Source organism: Hydra vulgaris, chromosome 08 (assembly GCF_038396675.1).
Source record: "Hydra vulgaris chromosome 08, alternate assembly HydraT2T_AEP".
Lineage (NCBI taxonomy): Eukaryota > Metazoa > Cnidaria > Hydrozoa > Anthoathecata > Hydridae > Hydra > Hydra vulgaris.
Genome location: NC_088927.1, coordinates 63,554,684 through 63,572,500, shown reverse-complemented (window position 1 = coordinate 63,572,500; position 17,817 = coordinate 63,554,684). Strand labels below are relative to the sequence as shown.

The window sequence follows — 17,817 nt, the reverse complement described above, 5'->3', positions numbered from 1 at the left end:
AAGTTTTTAAGGATCAAAGATTTTAAGGATCAAAGATTTTTTGTATAATTAAACATAGGTGATGCATCAAGTGCTTTTGTAATACCAATTCCTAATGACTTACCAACAAGTATTCAAAATGTTAGCGGTATGACAGTTAATAGAATTTTTTATTTACCTGGTTTACAAATGTGGTCTCAAAAAATTGGAAATAACTTTACTGACCCATTTGTTACTACAACCTGGATACAAGTTGATGAAAAAGTTGGTGGTATTTACGTTATTCCGTCCATGGTTCAAGTTAATGGTTTCTATAATTTCTTTTTGGTTATTACACAAGGAACTAACATAAGTGTTGCTATCTTGCTCCCAATGAATAGAACTTTATTTTTTCATACAGGTATGCACAAATTAAATTTTAATTTTTTTTTCGAAACATTTTTAAAGAGTTTTTGCAACATTCTATTTTGTTTAGCCCTAATAAATTAAACCTGTTCATATTAAAGAGAATGATAAAAAAAAATGTTTGGGCTGAAATTTTTTGAATAAAACAAAATAATAAGCATATACCAAGAAAAATTAACTTTGTTGTTTTACTAGTAGTTCGCCGTCTCCATGTTAGCAAGTTGCTTGAAGTTATTAAAATATATGCCGCAATCTACAGACTTTATAATTTATTCAAATGCGTATAATTCCAAAGGGTTTTAGTATATGATGTCATTGTAGGAATTTTTTTTTAATCAAATTTTTTTTTTTTTAATCAATATTATTTGTTTTTGTTTTATTTGTTTTTTAAAGTAAGTGTTTATCATCAATTGTATGACTTTCCTGTAAAGCAATAATTAATGTTTTATGGCAATAATTTAAGACAAATGGCAATGAAAATTGTCAATGTGTTACAGCCCACTTTAAAAAACATATTATATATAATATTTCCCAGCTATATATCGTATTTGGCAAGTAATTTTCATTTGAACCTGTCTCTTAACATTCAAAAAACTACCTAAATAGACAATAAAAAGTTTTTCATTAAACAATTTAAATTTTAAAATTGACTCGATAATGCAACACTTTTTTGCTATCTTGACCAATAATTGTTCAATTTAAAAAATAAAATAAAATAAGAAATACATGTTTTACAGAATAAATTTCATTAAATATATTTTTGCATGATTAAATAAGAATTTAGAGAATATTTGTACCCAATGAAAAGTTTTTTTATTATTCGGTATTTGGCTAAGTATTACAAACTATTTGGCCAAATACCAAATACCAGATTGTAACAAAAAAACACTGCCACTAGCAAATAATAAAAAAAATTTAGCAAATACTATTAATGTAATCCTTGGTGTTTTTTGACCACAACTTGTAAAGGTTTGCTGAATAATTTAAGCGAACAGTTTTATTAAAAAACATGTTTCATTTGACTTTTCTTCTCTACATCATCTACATATGTGTGCATATTTTCTGTAAAGATTCATTTGATTGTTTTCATTTACATTTCCTTTTTCAGTTTTTGTAAATTTTTTTAGCCCTCTCATGTCACTTGAGCCCATTTATGCTTTGCATTTATGCTAGTTCGTACATATGCCAATCTATTCCAGTTTGCACTTATACCAGTTTTTGCAACTGCTTCACACTTATGTCTGTTTGCACTTATCCCTATTCACACAAATTCAGCATCCTGATAAAAAAGACAACAATATAACTGACATTACCATTAAAGTTAAATCATGCTGTAAGTTCAGATTGTAGTGAAAATGTCATTTTTAATTAGTTTAGAGTTTTTTGTGCTATATCTATCTATATCAACTTCTGAAGCTATCACAGAAATGTACAATATACCTGATCTGGTTATTTTTGTAATCTTTTAAATAGTTTGAGGAGTATGACTTTTATACAAAACACTTTGATGTATAATAACTAAGTACAATAACAAAATAAGTGTCACCAAATATTCCGCAAAAGAATATTTGTTGCTTTACCCAAGCGTCTAGCCAAATATTTGGTAATCGGCAAATTTCTATAGGTAATAGGAATTTCTCCTACACTGTTTCCACACAAAAAAATCCAACCTTACAGCTGTTCATTATTTTCTCAGGGTACTTTTAACTCTGTTTCATAACAATTTTTTTATGTCGAGGGTCATCAAGCAAATTCAAGTCAAGTCAAGTCGATTTTGTATAGCATAGACAATTTAGGATAACAGAATGTTATCTATTTTTCAGTAAAAAATGAACATCTGTCACTTTATAGTCAGAGTAGTTTTGATACATTGAACTATGTTAAAAATCCATTGACTGTGTATATTATAAGAAATATTTTCTTTTAACAAAACATCTCCGTTTTGTTGCAGTTATGTAAGCGATGGTTTGTTGTTACCTAGTTTTCTATTTGCATTTAAATAAATGCAGAATTTTGTAATAAGTAACATATATTATCGGGAGCGCCAGTTGACCAGCATAAAAAGCTCAGGGGAAAGGGGATTTGTAGCTTTCCCTATGACCAATACTGAATCCACCACTGTTTATAATGTCTACTAAGCAAATAAAACATGAAAAAAAAGATCCATTAAAAGAATTTGAACTCTCCCCCAACATCAGTTTATTTCATTATTATCATTATTATCAACATCACTTTATTTATTTTATCATTTGTTAAGTTATATTGCTTCAATTATATTTTTAATGTCTTAATACCACTATTGATTAAAAAACTTGCAGCGGGAAGATTTTTTCAAAATAAAAATAAGGATTCTTTAGTACCAAAACATATCTAATTTGTTTGAAATTTTCCATATATCGTAAAAAAAAGAACAGGGAATTTAATAGAATGTGTATTCTTTTAATATTTATATATAATTTTTTAGTTTTCAGCGTTTAAAAACTTTAAGGTTGGTTTTTTATGCAGTTCTATGGGTTTATTGTGAACTCTTCAAAATATTTGCAACCCAATTATAACCAGGAATATTGTTTGAAAAGATTTTTACAGTATAACTTTGCGGTTTTAAATAAGCAGCGACTAACATTTTGAAATCAGGTTTATCTAATGTAAACCCCCAATTACATATAACCGTAGTTCTAGTTGAAAACAAATGCTCTTCATCATGAGTGCACCATTGCACTTTTTATGCTTTGAATTTATTTTATTATGGATAGTACTTTTTGTTATATTAAATATTTTTTTATGCTTGACAATTAGACATTTCTTTTTAAACTGCTTTGATCCACTCTTTCAAAAGAGTGTATAAAAGCAGTAAAATAAAAATTATACCTAATTTTTATTTTATTAAAAGTTATATTTACAAGGCATTATACTTAGTGTATATTATATACTTCACTTAAGTATAATATTATATATTATATACTTATACTTAAGTCAAGTATATACATAGTATATATAACATAAGAAAAAAAAGCAAACTCTGCATTTTGTAATTGTGCAAAGAAATGTGCAATTTGTTAAATTTAAAAACTTAATAATTTGTAATTTATAGTTGACAGTCACAAAATTATCTCATTAGCAACTCTCAGAATTAGGTTCAGCATTCAGCAATGCCGGTAGCAGATACCAGTATCTGGTGTCTTCTACCGGTATCCAAAATATTTAATGTAGTTTTTTTAATTTTTTTCATTGTAATTGTAAATTAAAAAAAATAAATACTAAAACAAAAAACAAACAAAAAATCAAAGATATTTAAAATAACAAGAACAATGTGGCATACACAATCAACTGACAATAAACATTAAAAATATTATCTTAGTTTAGACAATAAATATTAAAATAAACTTAAATTATAAATGTTTAATGTAGTTTTTTTAATTTTATTCATTGCAATTTTAAATTTATAAAAAAATTTAAACTAAAACAAAATCAAACGCCTTAAAAATAACTAGAAAAAGTTGCATAGACAATTAACATGCAATAAATATTGAAATCATTATCTTAAACCAGACAATAAATATTAAATATACCCTAAATTATGAATTAAATATACCCTAAGTTATAAACCGTAGAACATTAAACTTAGCATCTAACAGTACCTTTTTACATCAGTTTCTTGCAATAATAAATAACCATTTTTCTCAAGAGAATTGTCCTTTTGAAAAAGATAAAAAAAAAAAGATTATTATTAGATGAAGCAGCTGCATAAGAGGGTGAAAGTCATAAAATAGAATGGAGGCTTGACCTGGAGCCAAAGAGAATAAATAAAAGCTTCCATTTCTGTCTGAATCCAGGTGGTTATGAAGGAGGCACATTTTCAGCTGAGAGGGAAAAGGTATCACTGTCATGAAGTAAATCACGAAAAGAATCCCAGTCAGCTTTAGGGTACTAGTAAGTAGTGCAATGATAGGGAGTCCAAAAAAGAAGTGCAAGATGAAATTTTTAAAGAGATCATTGCATGGTCAGAATCACCTTAAGGAGAAAAAGGAGAAAGTGAACATAAGCAAGGATCAGAGAACAGACATAAATCAAGGAGTAAAATTAAATGATTAGGGATGTCAGGAAAACGAGTCACAAAGCTAACTATCTGAGTAAGAGATTTAGAAATGCTTGAGATTTGAAATTGAAAAAGTTATAGACTTTAGTGCCAGCAGGGTTTGTGGCATTAGAGCCGAGCCATTTAGTGTGATGAGCATTAAAGTCACCAATAACAACAATATTGGCAGAGGGGTAAAGAGAGAGGGCATGGTCGATTTGATCAGAAATTACATCTAAAAGAGTGCAGTCTTGGGAAGAAGGAAATTGATAAAGGACAAAGAGATAGGTGATAGAGTGAAGAGGTGCTAAGTGGAGTTTTAACTATATGCTGACTATAAGCTGTTTAGATTTTATTCTAAACACTAAAGTTTACTTAAAATAAATATTTAAAATTTATTAAAAATATTAATAATGGTCAACATTTGAATCAAGGATAAGATTAAATATAGAGATTGTTTAAACTGTCTTTTTATTTCACAAAATTACAAAAGTTAATTAACGCAAAAATGTACTATTTATAACCTTACAAAGTTTGCTCTTCTCAAAAGCAGAATTTCTCCCTTTTTTTATCCAATTAAAAGCCACTGCAATATTGTTTGCCATCTACTGCAAACAATATTGCATCTTATCTAACTTTTATCTTCGACTTGAAGTTTCACCATTTCTGGATCATCAGGAAGAGTTCTATATATATATATGGATCATCAGGAAGAGTTCTATATATATATATATATATATATATATATATATATATATATATATATATATATATATATATATATATATATATATATATATATATACGTTTATATATATGTATATATATATATGTATATATATATATAAATATATATATATATATATATATATATATATATATATATATATATATATATATATATATATATATATATATAGATATATATAGATATATATAGATATATATAGATATATATAGATATATATAGATATATATAGATATATATATAGATATATATATATATATATATATATATATATATATATATATATATATATATATATATATATATATATGTATATATATATATATATATTTATATTTCAGGGCGTACCCTCCGGTTTTTTCTTGGTTGACCTGCGGGCGAATGAAACAGTTTTTAGTTTTTATTTAAGTTGTCCGCTATGATAATCAGTAGTCCGCTGTAATAGTGTTTTTGGAGTATTTTTTCTCTGGTAAAAAAACTCAAGAAAAAAAATTTAAATGTCTGACTACTAAAATACTTCTAATAAGAAATGGTTTATTTAAAAGTAAATTAATTAATTTATTAATTAAATTAATCAAAGATCATCATTTTTGTTGTAGTCGATATCGTTTCTTTTTGTCAAACTTAACAAAGGTTTCATTACGTGAAGCAAAAAAGTTGAAAGTCAAAACTGGATTTAATATGTAGAAAAATATTCTATTATTCATTCTAAATCTTCAATCAAATTTAGTTGAATGTTTAAAACATGGTTTTAATATTTTAAACATTTTTTATTATACTAAGAATTATTTTTTTTTTTAGAAAAAAAGAATTTCCACGTGCATCATTAATTGAATTTTAATAATGATTTTTCATGTGCATCTTAATGTTTTTCATTTTGTTAATTTTGTTTGACAAAGTTAATATATAAATTTATTTTGCTAACAAAAAACAAAAGAAATTCTGTGTTAGTAATGATTCAATTTGCCCATTAACGTGGTTCAAAATGTGGCTATAAGGTTTAAAAGATAATACATTAGCATTTGAAGAGAATGAAAGAGAAGAAAAGAAAATGTAGTTTTAAGACTCATTTTAAATAGAAAAAGCTTCCTGCATTCATTTCCGTCAAACTGGCCTTTAAGATACGGGATTAGTTGAATATTGAGGGTACCTGGCTACTTAACAGCTTCTATCCAAGTAGTTTTAAGTATCTTAAAAAGATGATTGACAGCTCTTATAAGGAGATACAATTCCATTAGGATTATTTCTAAAGTCAGAAGATTGCCAGGGCCCTTTGATGATTGGATTTCGAATGACATTGTCAAATATCTTTGCACAAGCAACAACCTTGCCAGATTGCTTAGAAGTCTTGAGATTTGATTGAGCCCAGTGTTTGCAAGTTTCCAGATTTGGCAAGACACTTGGATTTGATGTCTCACATTGTGTGTACAAAGTTGTTTGTACAAAGGTGCATACTTGAATGGGTTCGAAGACCACAAATTATATTTGTAACTTTCATATTTCTAGCCAAAATTAGTTTAACTCTATAAGCATTAATGAGTAACCAGATCTGTTCAATGTTGGAGTGAGTTTCTTGCAAGTTTTCTGCTACCGCAACAAGAATTTGTTTCTTAATTCAAGTGTTTTTGTTAGTCTTTTGAGTGAGAGGTCATTTTTGAGGCACTGTTCTCCAAATTGACCACCAGGTTGAAACTCTCCCCACTCCCAATTTTTTTGCATTATATTAATCATATGCAATAGTAAACACAATTTATGTTGCCAAAAAAATCTGAACTAAGTGCTAAGTATGTAAAATTTAAAAATTAAAACACATCATTTCTTTCTTTTTTTCTTTTAAAGTTAAAATAAAGTCAGCCATTATGGTTGTCAAAATAACACAATAATATTTATCTATTATATTTAAAAAAAACACTCAATAAATATATTTATAACACAAATGATATTTTCACTATTGTTTGTTTAAATTGAAATTCACTACAGCAGATTTTAGCTTTTCTGCATAATTTTTGTGTCCAATAGTTCTTTTATAATTCACCCAAGTTTTTTTAAATTTGTGATGAACAGCTTCACCACATTGTTCTGCATAGTTACCTAAGCTAGTATTATTGTGTTCTACAAAAGGGAGCATGTGACACACTAAAATATGAATTTTCCATGAAACTGTTAAATTGTAGTCAAAAATATCTTTGGTATACAGTTGAAGATTAAAAAATGAACTTTTGAAGTCTTCAATTTTAACAGAAATATCTATACCCAGTTCCAAACCGAACACTGCTGATTTTATTAATAAAAATTTACGCAAACAATTAACTATCGGTAAAATATTAATTGCTGCAGCAAAGGTGACATCTCTCTCTAAAACATCTAGCAAGGACATTAATCTATTTGCATTGTTTCCATCTAAACCTACACCATGATACCCTCTCATTAGTATGTAATGTGTTTTCAACCAATTTTCAAAAGGTGGCCAAACACACAAAAGTAAAGTACAAAATTTATCTACAACTCCCATCAAAATGTGGAGCTCAGGTGGAGGAACAATGTGTTCAAGAAGAGTTTCTTGTTCTTCTTGTAAGTAAATTAAACGAGGATTGATAACATTTTTGTATTCCTGCATTTTCAATCTTTTTTTCCCATCACATACATATTGATCATAACACAGGTCTATGGAGCCTAAAATTCTAAGTTTTCCTGTTTCTAGCGAGCATTCTCCTTCACAATACAAACAGGCATATTTACCAGAGTGACCTGATAGTCCAAAAATACTGTTTGCACACTTTAAATCAAATGCAAGACTAAAATTTACTTCTTCAAGTTTTAGAGGAGCCAATAATTTTTGCAGATTGCCATTGTCCTCTGAAACCAACTCCACAATGGCAAGAATATAACAACGTTTTACGCCAGAATCTTCATATATTTCAGATGAAGAATAGTGATTTTTTGGATCAAAAACATTAATGATAACTTTTAAAAAGTTTTGACCACCATCTATAGAAATTCTTACCATTGCATTAAGGTTATCGATACCTCTTTTTTCTGTTATAAATTTAATAAATTCTGTTGTATTTTTTACATAAACTATATCTCTAAAAACTGTCTGATCTCCGTCAACCAGTTCCTCTGTTTTGCATTCATATAAAGAATCAAGAGTTTCCTCTAATTCAGTCATTTTAATATTAATACTTGATTCTACAACACCAGTTACGTTCCTCCGTAAAGTAGAACATAATTTTTTTGTTTTGTTTTTAGAAAGTTCTAATTCATTCAATAGCTCCATAATAGTTTGGAATGAGATCTGGTTTACTTTCTTTCTTTTTGACTTAATTTTATTAACTCCAACTGTAACCGAGAGAAGATTTCCACCTGTAGACAACATGAACTGCTCTCCGCTTACAATGTTTTCACGTTCCATTTTGCGTTTTAACAATCCAGAAACTATTTGTTCTGCATTTTTCTCTCCAAGCGACTCACTGATATCTATGATATTGCTTACAGCGTTACTTTTGCAACAAGTATGAGGAACTCCTCTGCCTAAAATTAACAGTGATAATTTAACAAGTATTTTAAAATAACTAAAAATTGAATAAGAAATAAAACAATAAAACTATTAAATCAAACTTTACAGTTTGATTTTAAAATTTATCAAACAATATAGAATTTTAAAGTTATTAAAAACAATATAAATTTTTAAAAATTTATTTGAACAAACAAGTTAACAATATCTACAAAGTGCAAAATATTTGCACTTGTAAAAAGAATCTAAATAGTTGTGGATTATTTCTACATTATAAACTTTTTTATATAACAGATTTGATTGATAAAAAATAAAGGAAAGATACATTTCAATAAAATTTATTTAAATTATAAAACCGTAATATTTATTATTCATACCAAGACTTAAATAGCAAAGACTACAGATTTTCTCAGTTGTATTTGGCTCTGTATCAACATGTATCTCAGTTGTATTTGGCTCTGTATCAACATTTTTTTGGATACCTAGCAGTGAGGAGGTTCGTCTAATACTGCTTCTATCAACCTATATATATGTATGTATATATATATATATATATATATATATATGTATATATATATATATATTTATATATATATATATATATATGTATATATATATATATATATATATATATATATATATATATATATATATATATATATATATATATATATATATATATGTAAGTTATGTTAGTCTATTTTACAAATAGAGTGCTTAATGTTCTTAAAGAACAGAGCAATAATAAATTAGTAAAAAACACTTATCTAACTTTTTCTTCTACTTGAAGTTTCACCATTGCTGGATCATCAGGAAAAGTACAGGAAGAGTATCAGGAAGGAACTCTTCCTGATGATCCAGCAATGATGAAACTTCAAGTAGAAGAAAAAGTTAGATAAGTGTTTTTTACTAATTTAATTTATATATATATATATATATGTATATATACATATACTTATATATATGTATATATACATATACTTATATATATGTATATATACATATACATATATATAAGTAATAATTAACTCATACAAAAGTACCTTTGATATACTCTCTAACCAGTTGGAAAGATATGCAGTTTCTCCTTTGTTTAGACTAAACAAATTTCTTCTGCAGTTGGAACAAACTACTGAAGGACAAACATCAAGATCAATATCAAAGTTTGGCCAAATGTATTCTTGAATATTTTTGCATACCGAGGGTGTTATAAGCGTTAGACATTTTGATCTGATACCTTTATTTGTCAAGCAAACTGCACAAGTACACATTTTAAATTCTGTCGCCCTGTTGGAAAATAATAATTATATCTGGAAAGAAGCCGTAAATAATTTATTTTGAATGCCATAATGGCTGACTATATTTAAAATATAGGGAAAAAAAAGCAAAAAATGATATGTTTTAATTTTTAAAATTTACATACTTAGCATATAGTTCAGATTTTTTTGGCAACATAAATTGTGTTTACTATTGCATATAATTGATATAATGCAAAAAAATTGGGAGTGGGGAGAGTTTCAACCTGGTAGTCAATTTGGAGAACAGTGGAGGTGGTCAGCTGGTATTAATTCCTAATGCAGTATCAAAAAAGCTTGAGAAAACCTCTACCACCATTAATTCCGAGCATAACAAAATATCCACCAGAAATTGTGCAAAATTATATTAGATGATTCACAAGACTTGATAAATCATTGCAGCAAGCAACAACCCGAGCAGCACCAGAATTTTCTGTTCTAACAGTTTTAAGTTGCTGCAGGTAAAGAATTCACTCATGAGTTGAACTTCTCTTAGGAAAATTTTATAAAAAATTTGACTCTAACATCTTACTGATTGGTGTTTCGTTTACAGTTTCAACCAGTTTCTTTAATCCATTGTTTGATAGTCTCTTTTAATTGTACATTTACAAGAGTTAGAATGATCAATTTTGGAGCGCTTGATAGTGGCTGTGTACTACTTTGACCTGAAACCAAAAAATACATTTTTTATCTTTATATTAAACTTTGTTCAGAAAGTTTTTTTAAACTTTCATATTAGAAATAAATCAAGATGCTATTCGCTTGGCTGTTCTAGCAACTTTTGCTGCTAAAGATTAAAGGTTTTCCCTGAGCTTTATTTGAGTGCATTCGTGGGGCAAATGATTTCCTAAAGGGCAGAGGCATTTTTACATTTTTAAAAAGTACATTTGGTTCTTTCTTAATTGTGGTTTGGTCTTCAAGATGTTTTCCACACAGCTTTGAACAACCAATTTGGCAGTTTAGGCAATAACACTTTGTGCCTCTTGTTTCAGATCTCACTTGTATTAAATTGAAATTAAACAAAGGAGGGTGTATAACTTTCCCTATTTGTTTCCTGTGCAAAATTATTCTACACAATTCGCAAAGAGTCCTTGTGGTACCCAAGAATCACTGATATTAATTTTGGTCTTACTCAGTTGGTATATTTAATCTGCATAGAAAACAATAAGCTGTCTTAAATGTTTTTTCAAACAGAGCAAGCACACAAAATTTTGGTTTTCATTGTGAACCTTTTTCTTGATTTGGCAATGTGACAGTTCACTAAATCCAAATTTACTAAATCAAACTATCCCTTTTATAAAATTTAACCTGATTTTATATTGGATAATAGTCCATTAACATACTTACAAATATAATTATTAATAACGATCAAAATTAAAGAAATAATTGCCTAAATTGCAAGGAAATAATTCTGACATAATTATTTCCTTTTAAGGAAATAAATATTTAAACTAATGACACTATTTATACTTATTCAAAATTTAGATGACATTTTGTTTGATAACACATTCCTGCAAAATGATAACACATTCCTACAAAATGATAACACATTCCTACAAAATGACAACACATTCCTACAAAATGATAACACATTCCTACAAAATGATAACACATTCCTACAAAATGATAACACATTCCTACAAAATGATAACACATTCCTACAAAATGATAACACATTCCTACAAAATGATAACACATTCCTACAAAATGATAACACATTCCTACAAAATGATAACACATTCCTACAAAATGATAACACATTCCTACAAAATGATAACACATTCCTACAAAATGATAACACATTCCTACAAAAGACTTTTACTGCTCTTCAAAGGATTATTCTCCTTTTCACAAAATTTTCCTCCAAATTTTTTATTTGTCAATTATTTTCCTTATTGAAATTTTTATGTTTTTTTTTTGTAGGTATCTATATAAAAGCTTTATAAAAGGTTTTTTTTTCTTTATAAAAGCTTTTCTACCTATTATTAACATTTTCATGCATTTTGACATGCAGTTTATACCTTACAAAATGCTGGTATTTTTATGCATACATAAGCCAAGTCAAACCAAAATTGCTAATTGAACCAAAACGGTTCAATTAGCAAATTAATATTTTGGTCTATAAAATTAAAATGGTTTTTGTAGCAATAAAAAAAGTATAACAAAAGTTGTTGGTATTACATAGTAAAACACTCATGTAACTCTTATTTTGAAAATAGTGACTGAATATCACAGTTATAAGTTTTGAGGTATAAGAAGCAAAAATTCAACGAAATATAAATTAAAATTATCTTAAATTTATCCAGAGTTTGATGTGACCATATGTTACATTTGCACCATTTTTTATTAAGTTATATAAAGTGACTCTCATTCTGCAATTGTTCATATTGTCGCACTATAAAGTCAAAATTTTACTTAATTTGAACATCCAAATTAAACTATTTTCCGTTGACAAATTTAAATGATTTCAAACTTTGAATCACTGGGTACCTTGATGTGTACACTATCACCCTATATAAATTGCATTTTTGGGTCAGCTAGGTTGGCATTATCAGGATTGGTGCTAACTTAATAATATGTATATATACATATATATATTTATATATATATATTACATAATATATATATATATATATATATATATATATATATATATATATATATATATATATATATATATATATATATATATATATATATACAGTGGTGGCTCAAAAAATTAGAGCCACCTTGAAATTTAGACAATATTTGAGTTTCGACTGTGAAATTAATTAAAATACATACGGATGTCCAGTTTTTGTCATTTCGCATTGTTAATTACTTTGTTTTGAACATATTTTTACAATGACAACACTATTGAGCGGTTTAGAGTGAAGTTAGTTGCATTATTGCAGAAGATGTCACATTTTAGCACGTGTTGTACTGGGCAATAGTTGTGTTTCTGGCGGTTTTTATTTGTTGATTTTATATTTTTACACCAAAATTTGTTTATTTTACTATTCAACACTTATTATATATTCTATTTACAAGTAAGTTATCATTATTTTACAACTTTTTTATCATATTTAGGTAAATTTTGCTATTTTTTAAAATAATTGGTGTTTTTAAGGTATGGGCAAAGAGAAAGATATATTTCTCCCACAAAACTAGGGCTTATTCAAGGATATTTGTCGAGTGGAAATCATTCCAACAGGCAAATTGCCAAGTGTGTGAATGTTTCCAGAGCAACAGTCAATAGGATTAAAAGAAAACTGGACAATAATCAATCACTAAAATTGAATAAAAGAAAAAATTGTGGACGAAATCGAATTACAACGCCTCGCACCGAAAGAAAAATAAGGGATATTGTGATAGAAAATAGGAGAAAATCGAAAAAAGTGCTTAAGGAAATCATAAACAATGAAGGTATAACAATATCCCTTGCAACACTTCGGAGAAGAATGGCGGAGCAGGGGTTTAAGGCCTGTAGACCAGCCAAAAAACCAAGGCTCACCCAGGAAAATGAAGGATAAACGTCTCCAATGGGCTAAAAATCATCGCCATTTTACCACTGATGATTGGGAAAGAGTAAGTACTCAGTTTCTCTTCATAAACACATTAAAATTTAAACGAATACCATATTAAAAAAAAAGAATATAAGTATTTCATCAAAAATATTAACCCAATTTTGAAAATTTTAGGTTTGCTTCTCAGATGAATCCACATTGGAAATTCTAATGGATAAAACTAATTTCGTCCGAAGAAGGACAGGTGAAATGTTCAATGAAGATTGTCTTGTGGAGAGGGTGAAGCACCCGCTAAAAATTATGGTCTGGTCAGTCATTAGTAGCCAGGGTACTGCAAGGTTATACATTGTAAAAAATACAATGCGGCAGGACCAGTACATCCAAGTCTTAAAGGAAAGAATGATTCCTCAAGCAATGGAGTGGTATCCGAATGGGAACTTTACCTTCCAGCACAACTCTGCTCCATGCCATAAGGCAAAAACTGTAACAAAGTTTTTAGAGGCTGAAAAAATCCATGTATTACCCTGGCCAGGAAACTCGCCCAACCTAAATCCCATAGAAAGTTTATGGGAATTGTTAAAGAGGGATATAAGTAAAAATCTTATAACAAATAAAAGAAATTTGATTGAAAAATTAATAAATGTTTGGCACCACAGCGAGGAAATAAAAAAAATTGTCAAAACCTCATCAAAAGTATGACCAGAAGAGTTGAAGCCGTAATTGCTGCAAAAGGTGGCCACACTAAGTATTAGTGATTTTGTGTACAATATTTTGTATATCTTATTTATTTTTCCTAAATATACGTTACACTTCTATATTTTTGTCATTTACTATTATTTATATCCTATATTCCCAAAATAAATAGTTGTATATTTAACTCATTACAAAATATAGGGAAAATCAGCTTCAGAATATGAAATTTTGTAAAAATTTTGGGTGGCTCTAATTTTTTGAGCCATTACTGTATATATATATATATATATATATATATATATATATATATATATATATATATATATATATATATATATATATACATATATATATATATATATATATATATGTATATATATATATATGTATATATATATATATGTATATATATATATATATATATATATATATATATATATATATATATATATATATATATATATATACATATATATATATATATATATATATATGTATATATATATATATATATATATATATATACATATATATATATATATATATACATATATATATATATATATATATATATATATATATATATATATATATATATATATATATATATATATATATATATATAATGGTTTTTTTCTTAAAAATAAGGTGGCAGAACTCACCAGTATTTTTTTTATATGTCAAAAATGAAGTAATAGACCTTTTCTATAAACCACCAAATGCGCTATTAATTGTGGTAGATGTATTTATTTAGATCTAAACAATCCAAATAAAGTTTTTTTGTAGTAGATATTATTATAGTGATGAGTACTTTTAATGCTAATTTAGAAAATAAAACTGATGTAGTTCTTCATAGAGCTCTTGTCCGACATTTAAAGCTGTTTTTCATGAACTTAATCATGATGAACTTGTTGTTGTCCATGAAAAGGAATCTAAAAACATCATTATTTCAATATGGATGACAGTCATTTCATTTAAGCCAAATATAACTCACAATTTTTTCAAAGATTATCTCATTCATGGGAAAACATTGCTATATGTAGGCATTTTTTTTGCAAAAAAATACATATAGCAATGTTTCCTCCAAATTTCCTTATGGCAGGTGCTGGCATGCGGGGTACTGCAGCTCAAATTATATTCCTAGAATAGTCCCTGTGTGTGAATATATTTTTTATTAGTCATAGGGAACATGACAAATCTTCTTTTAAATTAGTACTGTGTAGTTCAGTAAAATTCTTATTTCAAGAAATTCCTTATTCCAGTGTAATGTTACCATGACTTAGAGATAAAACACTCTTAACAAGTGAAAGCAGTTAAGGGAATTTTAAATTTTCAGTTTTATCACATATTGTCCCTATTTAACTGCAATGATAATGAATTCACTTGAATTTTGATGGTTTGTTTATATCATTTAAGTAACAAGTATTAAAAGCATAAGATCTGTATGAGGTTTTTTATTTATTATCTTATCAAAACTTCATTTTGATAAGATAGTATGAATAATAAGATAATATAAGTTATTATTATACAAGTATTATTGTATGTATATATTACTACAAGTTATGTTATTCAAAGGTAAAATTAAGTTCTAATAATTTATTAAATAACTTCTTAACAAAACTTAAAAATAATTTAAAACCATCATGTTAGTTTTTACAAAACAAAAGTACAAAAAATGAATATGTAAAACAAAATAAGTATGTATATGTAAAGATATATAATTTTTTATGTATATTGTATATTATATTTTTCTCTCTAATTTGTACACCATGGTTAAAAATCTGTCTAATGTGTCTTTTATTAACTCTATTACTAACTTTATACTTTATAACTCTATAATTTTTTATTAGTTAACTATTAAATAAACGTCATTATTGACGTCATGCTATTATGAACTAATGAGAAATGGAACACAATAAGATATATAACCTCAAAATAAACCAAGGTAATTTATAACCTACTTAAATAATAAAATTTTGACTTTAACAACGTTAAATTATAAAAAAAAAATGCTTTTAAAAAGTTTTTTAACATTTTATTTGCAAATGATTTTTAAGATAAATATTGCTCAGTAGTATAGATATGCTCATATCTATATTTAATAAACAAATATATATTTAATAAACTCTTTAAAGATATCATTTAAAAGTTTAATAACATAAATTTTATTTAATTATTTATTGACATGTTGCACTGTGAATAATAGATCTATTTTGGATCAAAAATCAATATTTGTTTTGTTACAAAAATTAAGTGTAGAAATTTTGTACTAACGTAAAGTAGTATATGACACTTTTAAAAAAATATTAAAAAAAAAAATAATAATAAAATATTCGCAAATTAAAATCAAAAACTTCATTACTGTCATTTTTGTTTTTATTTTTAACTAAACATGTTTTTTTTAATTAAATGAAAAAACTTTAAAAGTATTAGAAACAGCAAAAAAAACATATAATGCCTATTTAATTGCAAAATATAATAACATTTAATTTGTAAATATATGAAAAACATATATATGAACTTTCGACTAAATTCTAGACAAAAACAAACACATATTTATAAAATTTTTTGACAAACAAATATTAAAATAATATAATATATCCTTATATTAGACTGAATTGCTTTATTAACTTGATTTTTTAACTAGGAGTGAGCAAGATTTTAATTGTTAAATTCAATTGGCTCCATGAAATGAAAATCTTCTGTGCTTGCTACAGAAATAACTTTTCCAGAGTTAGGGTTGTAACCTTTTGGTTGATTTAAAACACTAAATAAATAGCAAAATGTTATAATACTTTTTAGGTTTTTATAATGGAATTTATAATTAAACTTATATCAAATTTTTCTAAAACAGCTCCTCAACAGTATGAGCTTCAATTTCAGTGAGCATAGATTAAATAAAATAGTTTATTCTTTATAATAAAGTGATATCTTCATTTTTTTTATTTTTAAGGTGCACTGTAATGTTATAAACTGCTGCTATAACATTTTGAATTGTAGGAATGTTATTAGCTGAAAGCATATCACTTATTTTTATAAATTCTGTCAAGATCGATAAATGTTGATTCAATATAACAAAGTGTCTGGCATCAGGTACTTTATTTTGTAACTCTGAGATAACTTCTGATTCTCTAATAGATTCTAGAGCTGGTCTCAATTTCAATATTGATTCTGCCATCATGCTGTGGCTGTTTTGACAGGAGCAATTACTTTAACATACGATACTATAAAAGAAGCAAAGAATATGTTATATTAAAATTAATTTTATAAATAGAAATTTACCCACTAAGTAATTTAAAAAACTAACCATAAAGTTTATTGCATTCTTTTTTAATTTCTTGACAGGTTGAGAATCATTGATGGTTTTTAGAAGATTTATACAGATGTTAAGAACATCTTGAATTTCATTCCTTCATATAAATTTTGCTTCATTGTTTCTAGTGCTTTACCTAAACAAGTAATAATCCTATGATTGTAACATAAAGTAGCATAAGTTACATGCTTTAAAAGCATCATTGCTTTTACCATGTTGCTAGCAGCATCAGTTATCAACACCTTTTGTTTTGCTTTCAAGCCAACAACTGACTTAATCATTTTGTCAA

The 17,817-nt window shown here is 26.6% G+C and overlaps 2 protein-coding genes across 2 annotated transcripts in view; one reads left to right on the top strand and one right to left on the bottom strand.

The window, feature by feature from the left end:
- LOC136084056 (uncharacterized) overlaps positions 1–17,817 on the top strand; it is a 242,124-nt gene that overhangs the window by 40,884 nt on the left and 183,423 nt on the right. The window contains exon 4 of the mRNA XM_065804144.1: positions 59–379. Within this exon, the coding sequence (XP_065660216.1) occupies positions 59–379 (321 nt within the window). The remainder of the gene's footprint in view (positions 1–58; positions 380–17,817) is intronic.
- LOC136084057 (uncharacterized) lies at positions 7,023–10,033 on the bottom strand. Its single transcript, XM_065804145.1, has 3 exons — positions 9,765–10,033; positions 9,099–9,243; positions 7,023–8,738 (listed from the first exon to the last, which is right to left on the bottom strand). Exons 1-3 carry the CDS (start codon positions 9,990–9,992, stop codon positions 7,156–7,158), a joined length of 1,956 nt encoding a protein of 651 aa, XP_065660217.1. The 5' UTR covers positions 9,993–10,033; the 3' UTR covers positions 7,023–7,155.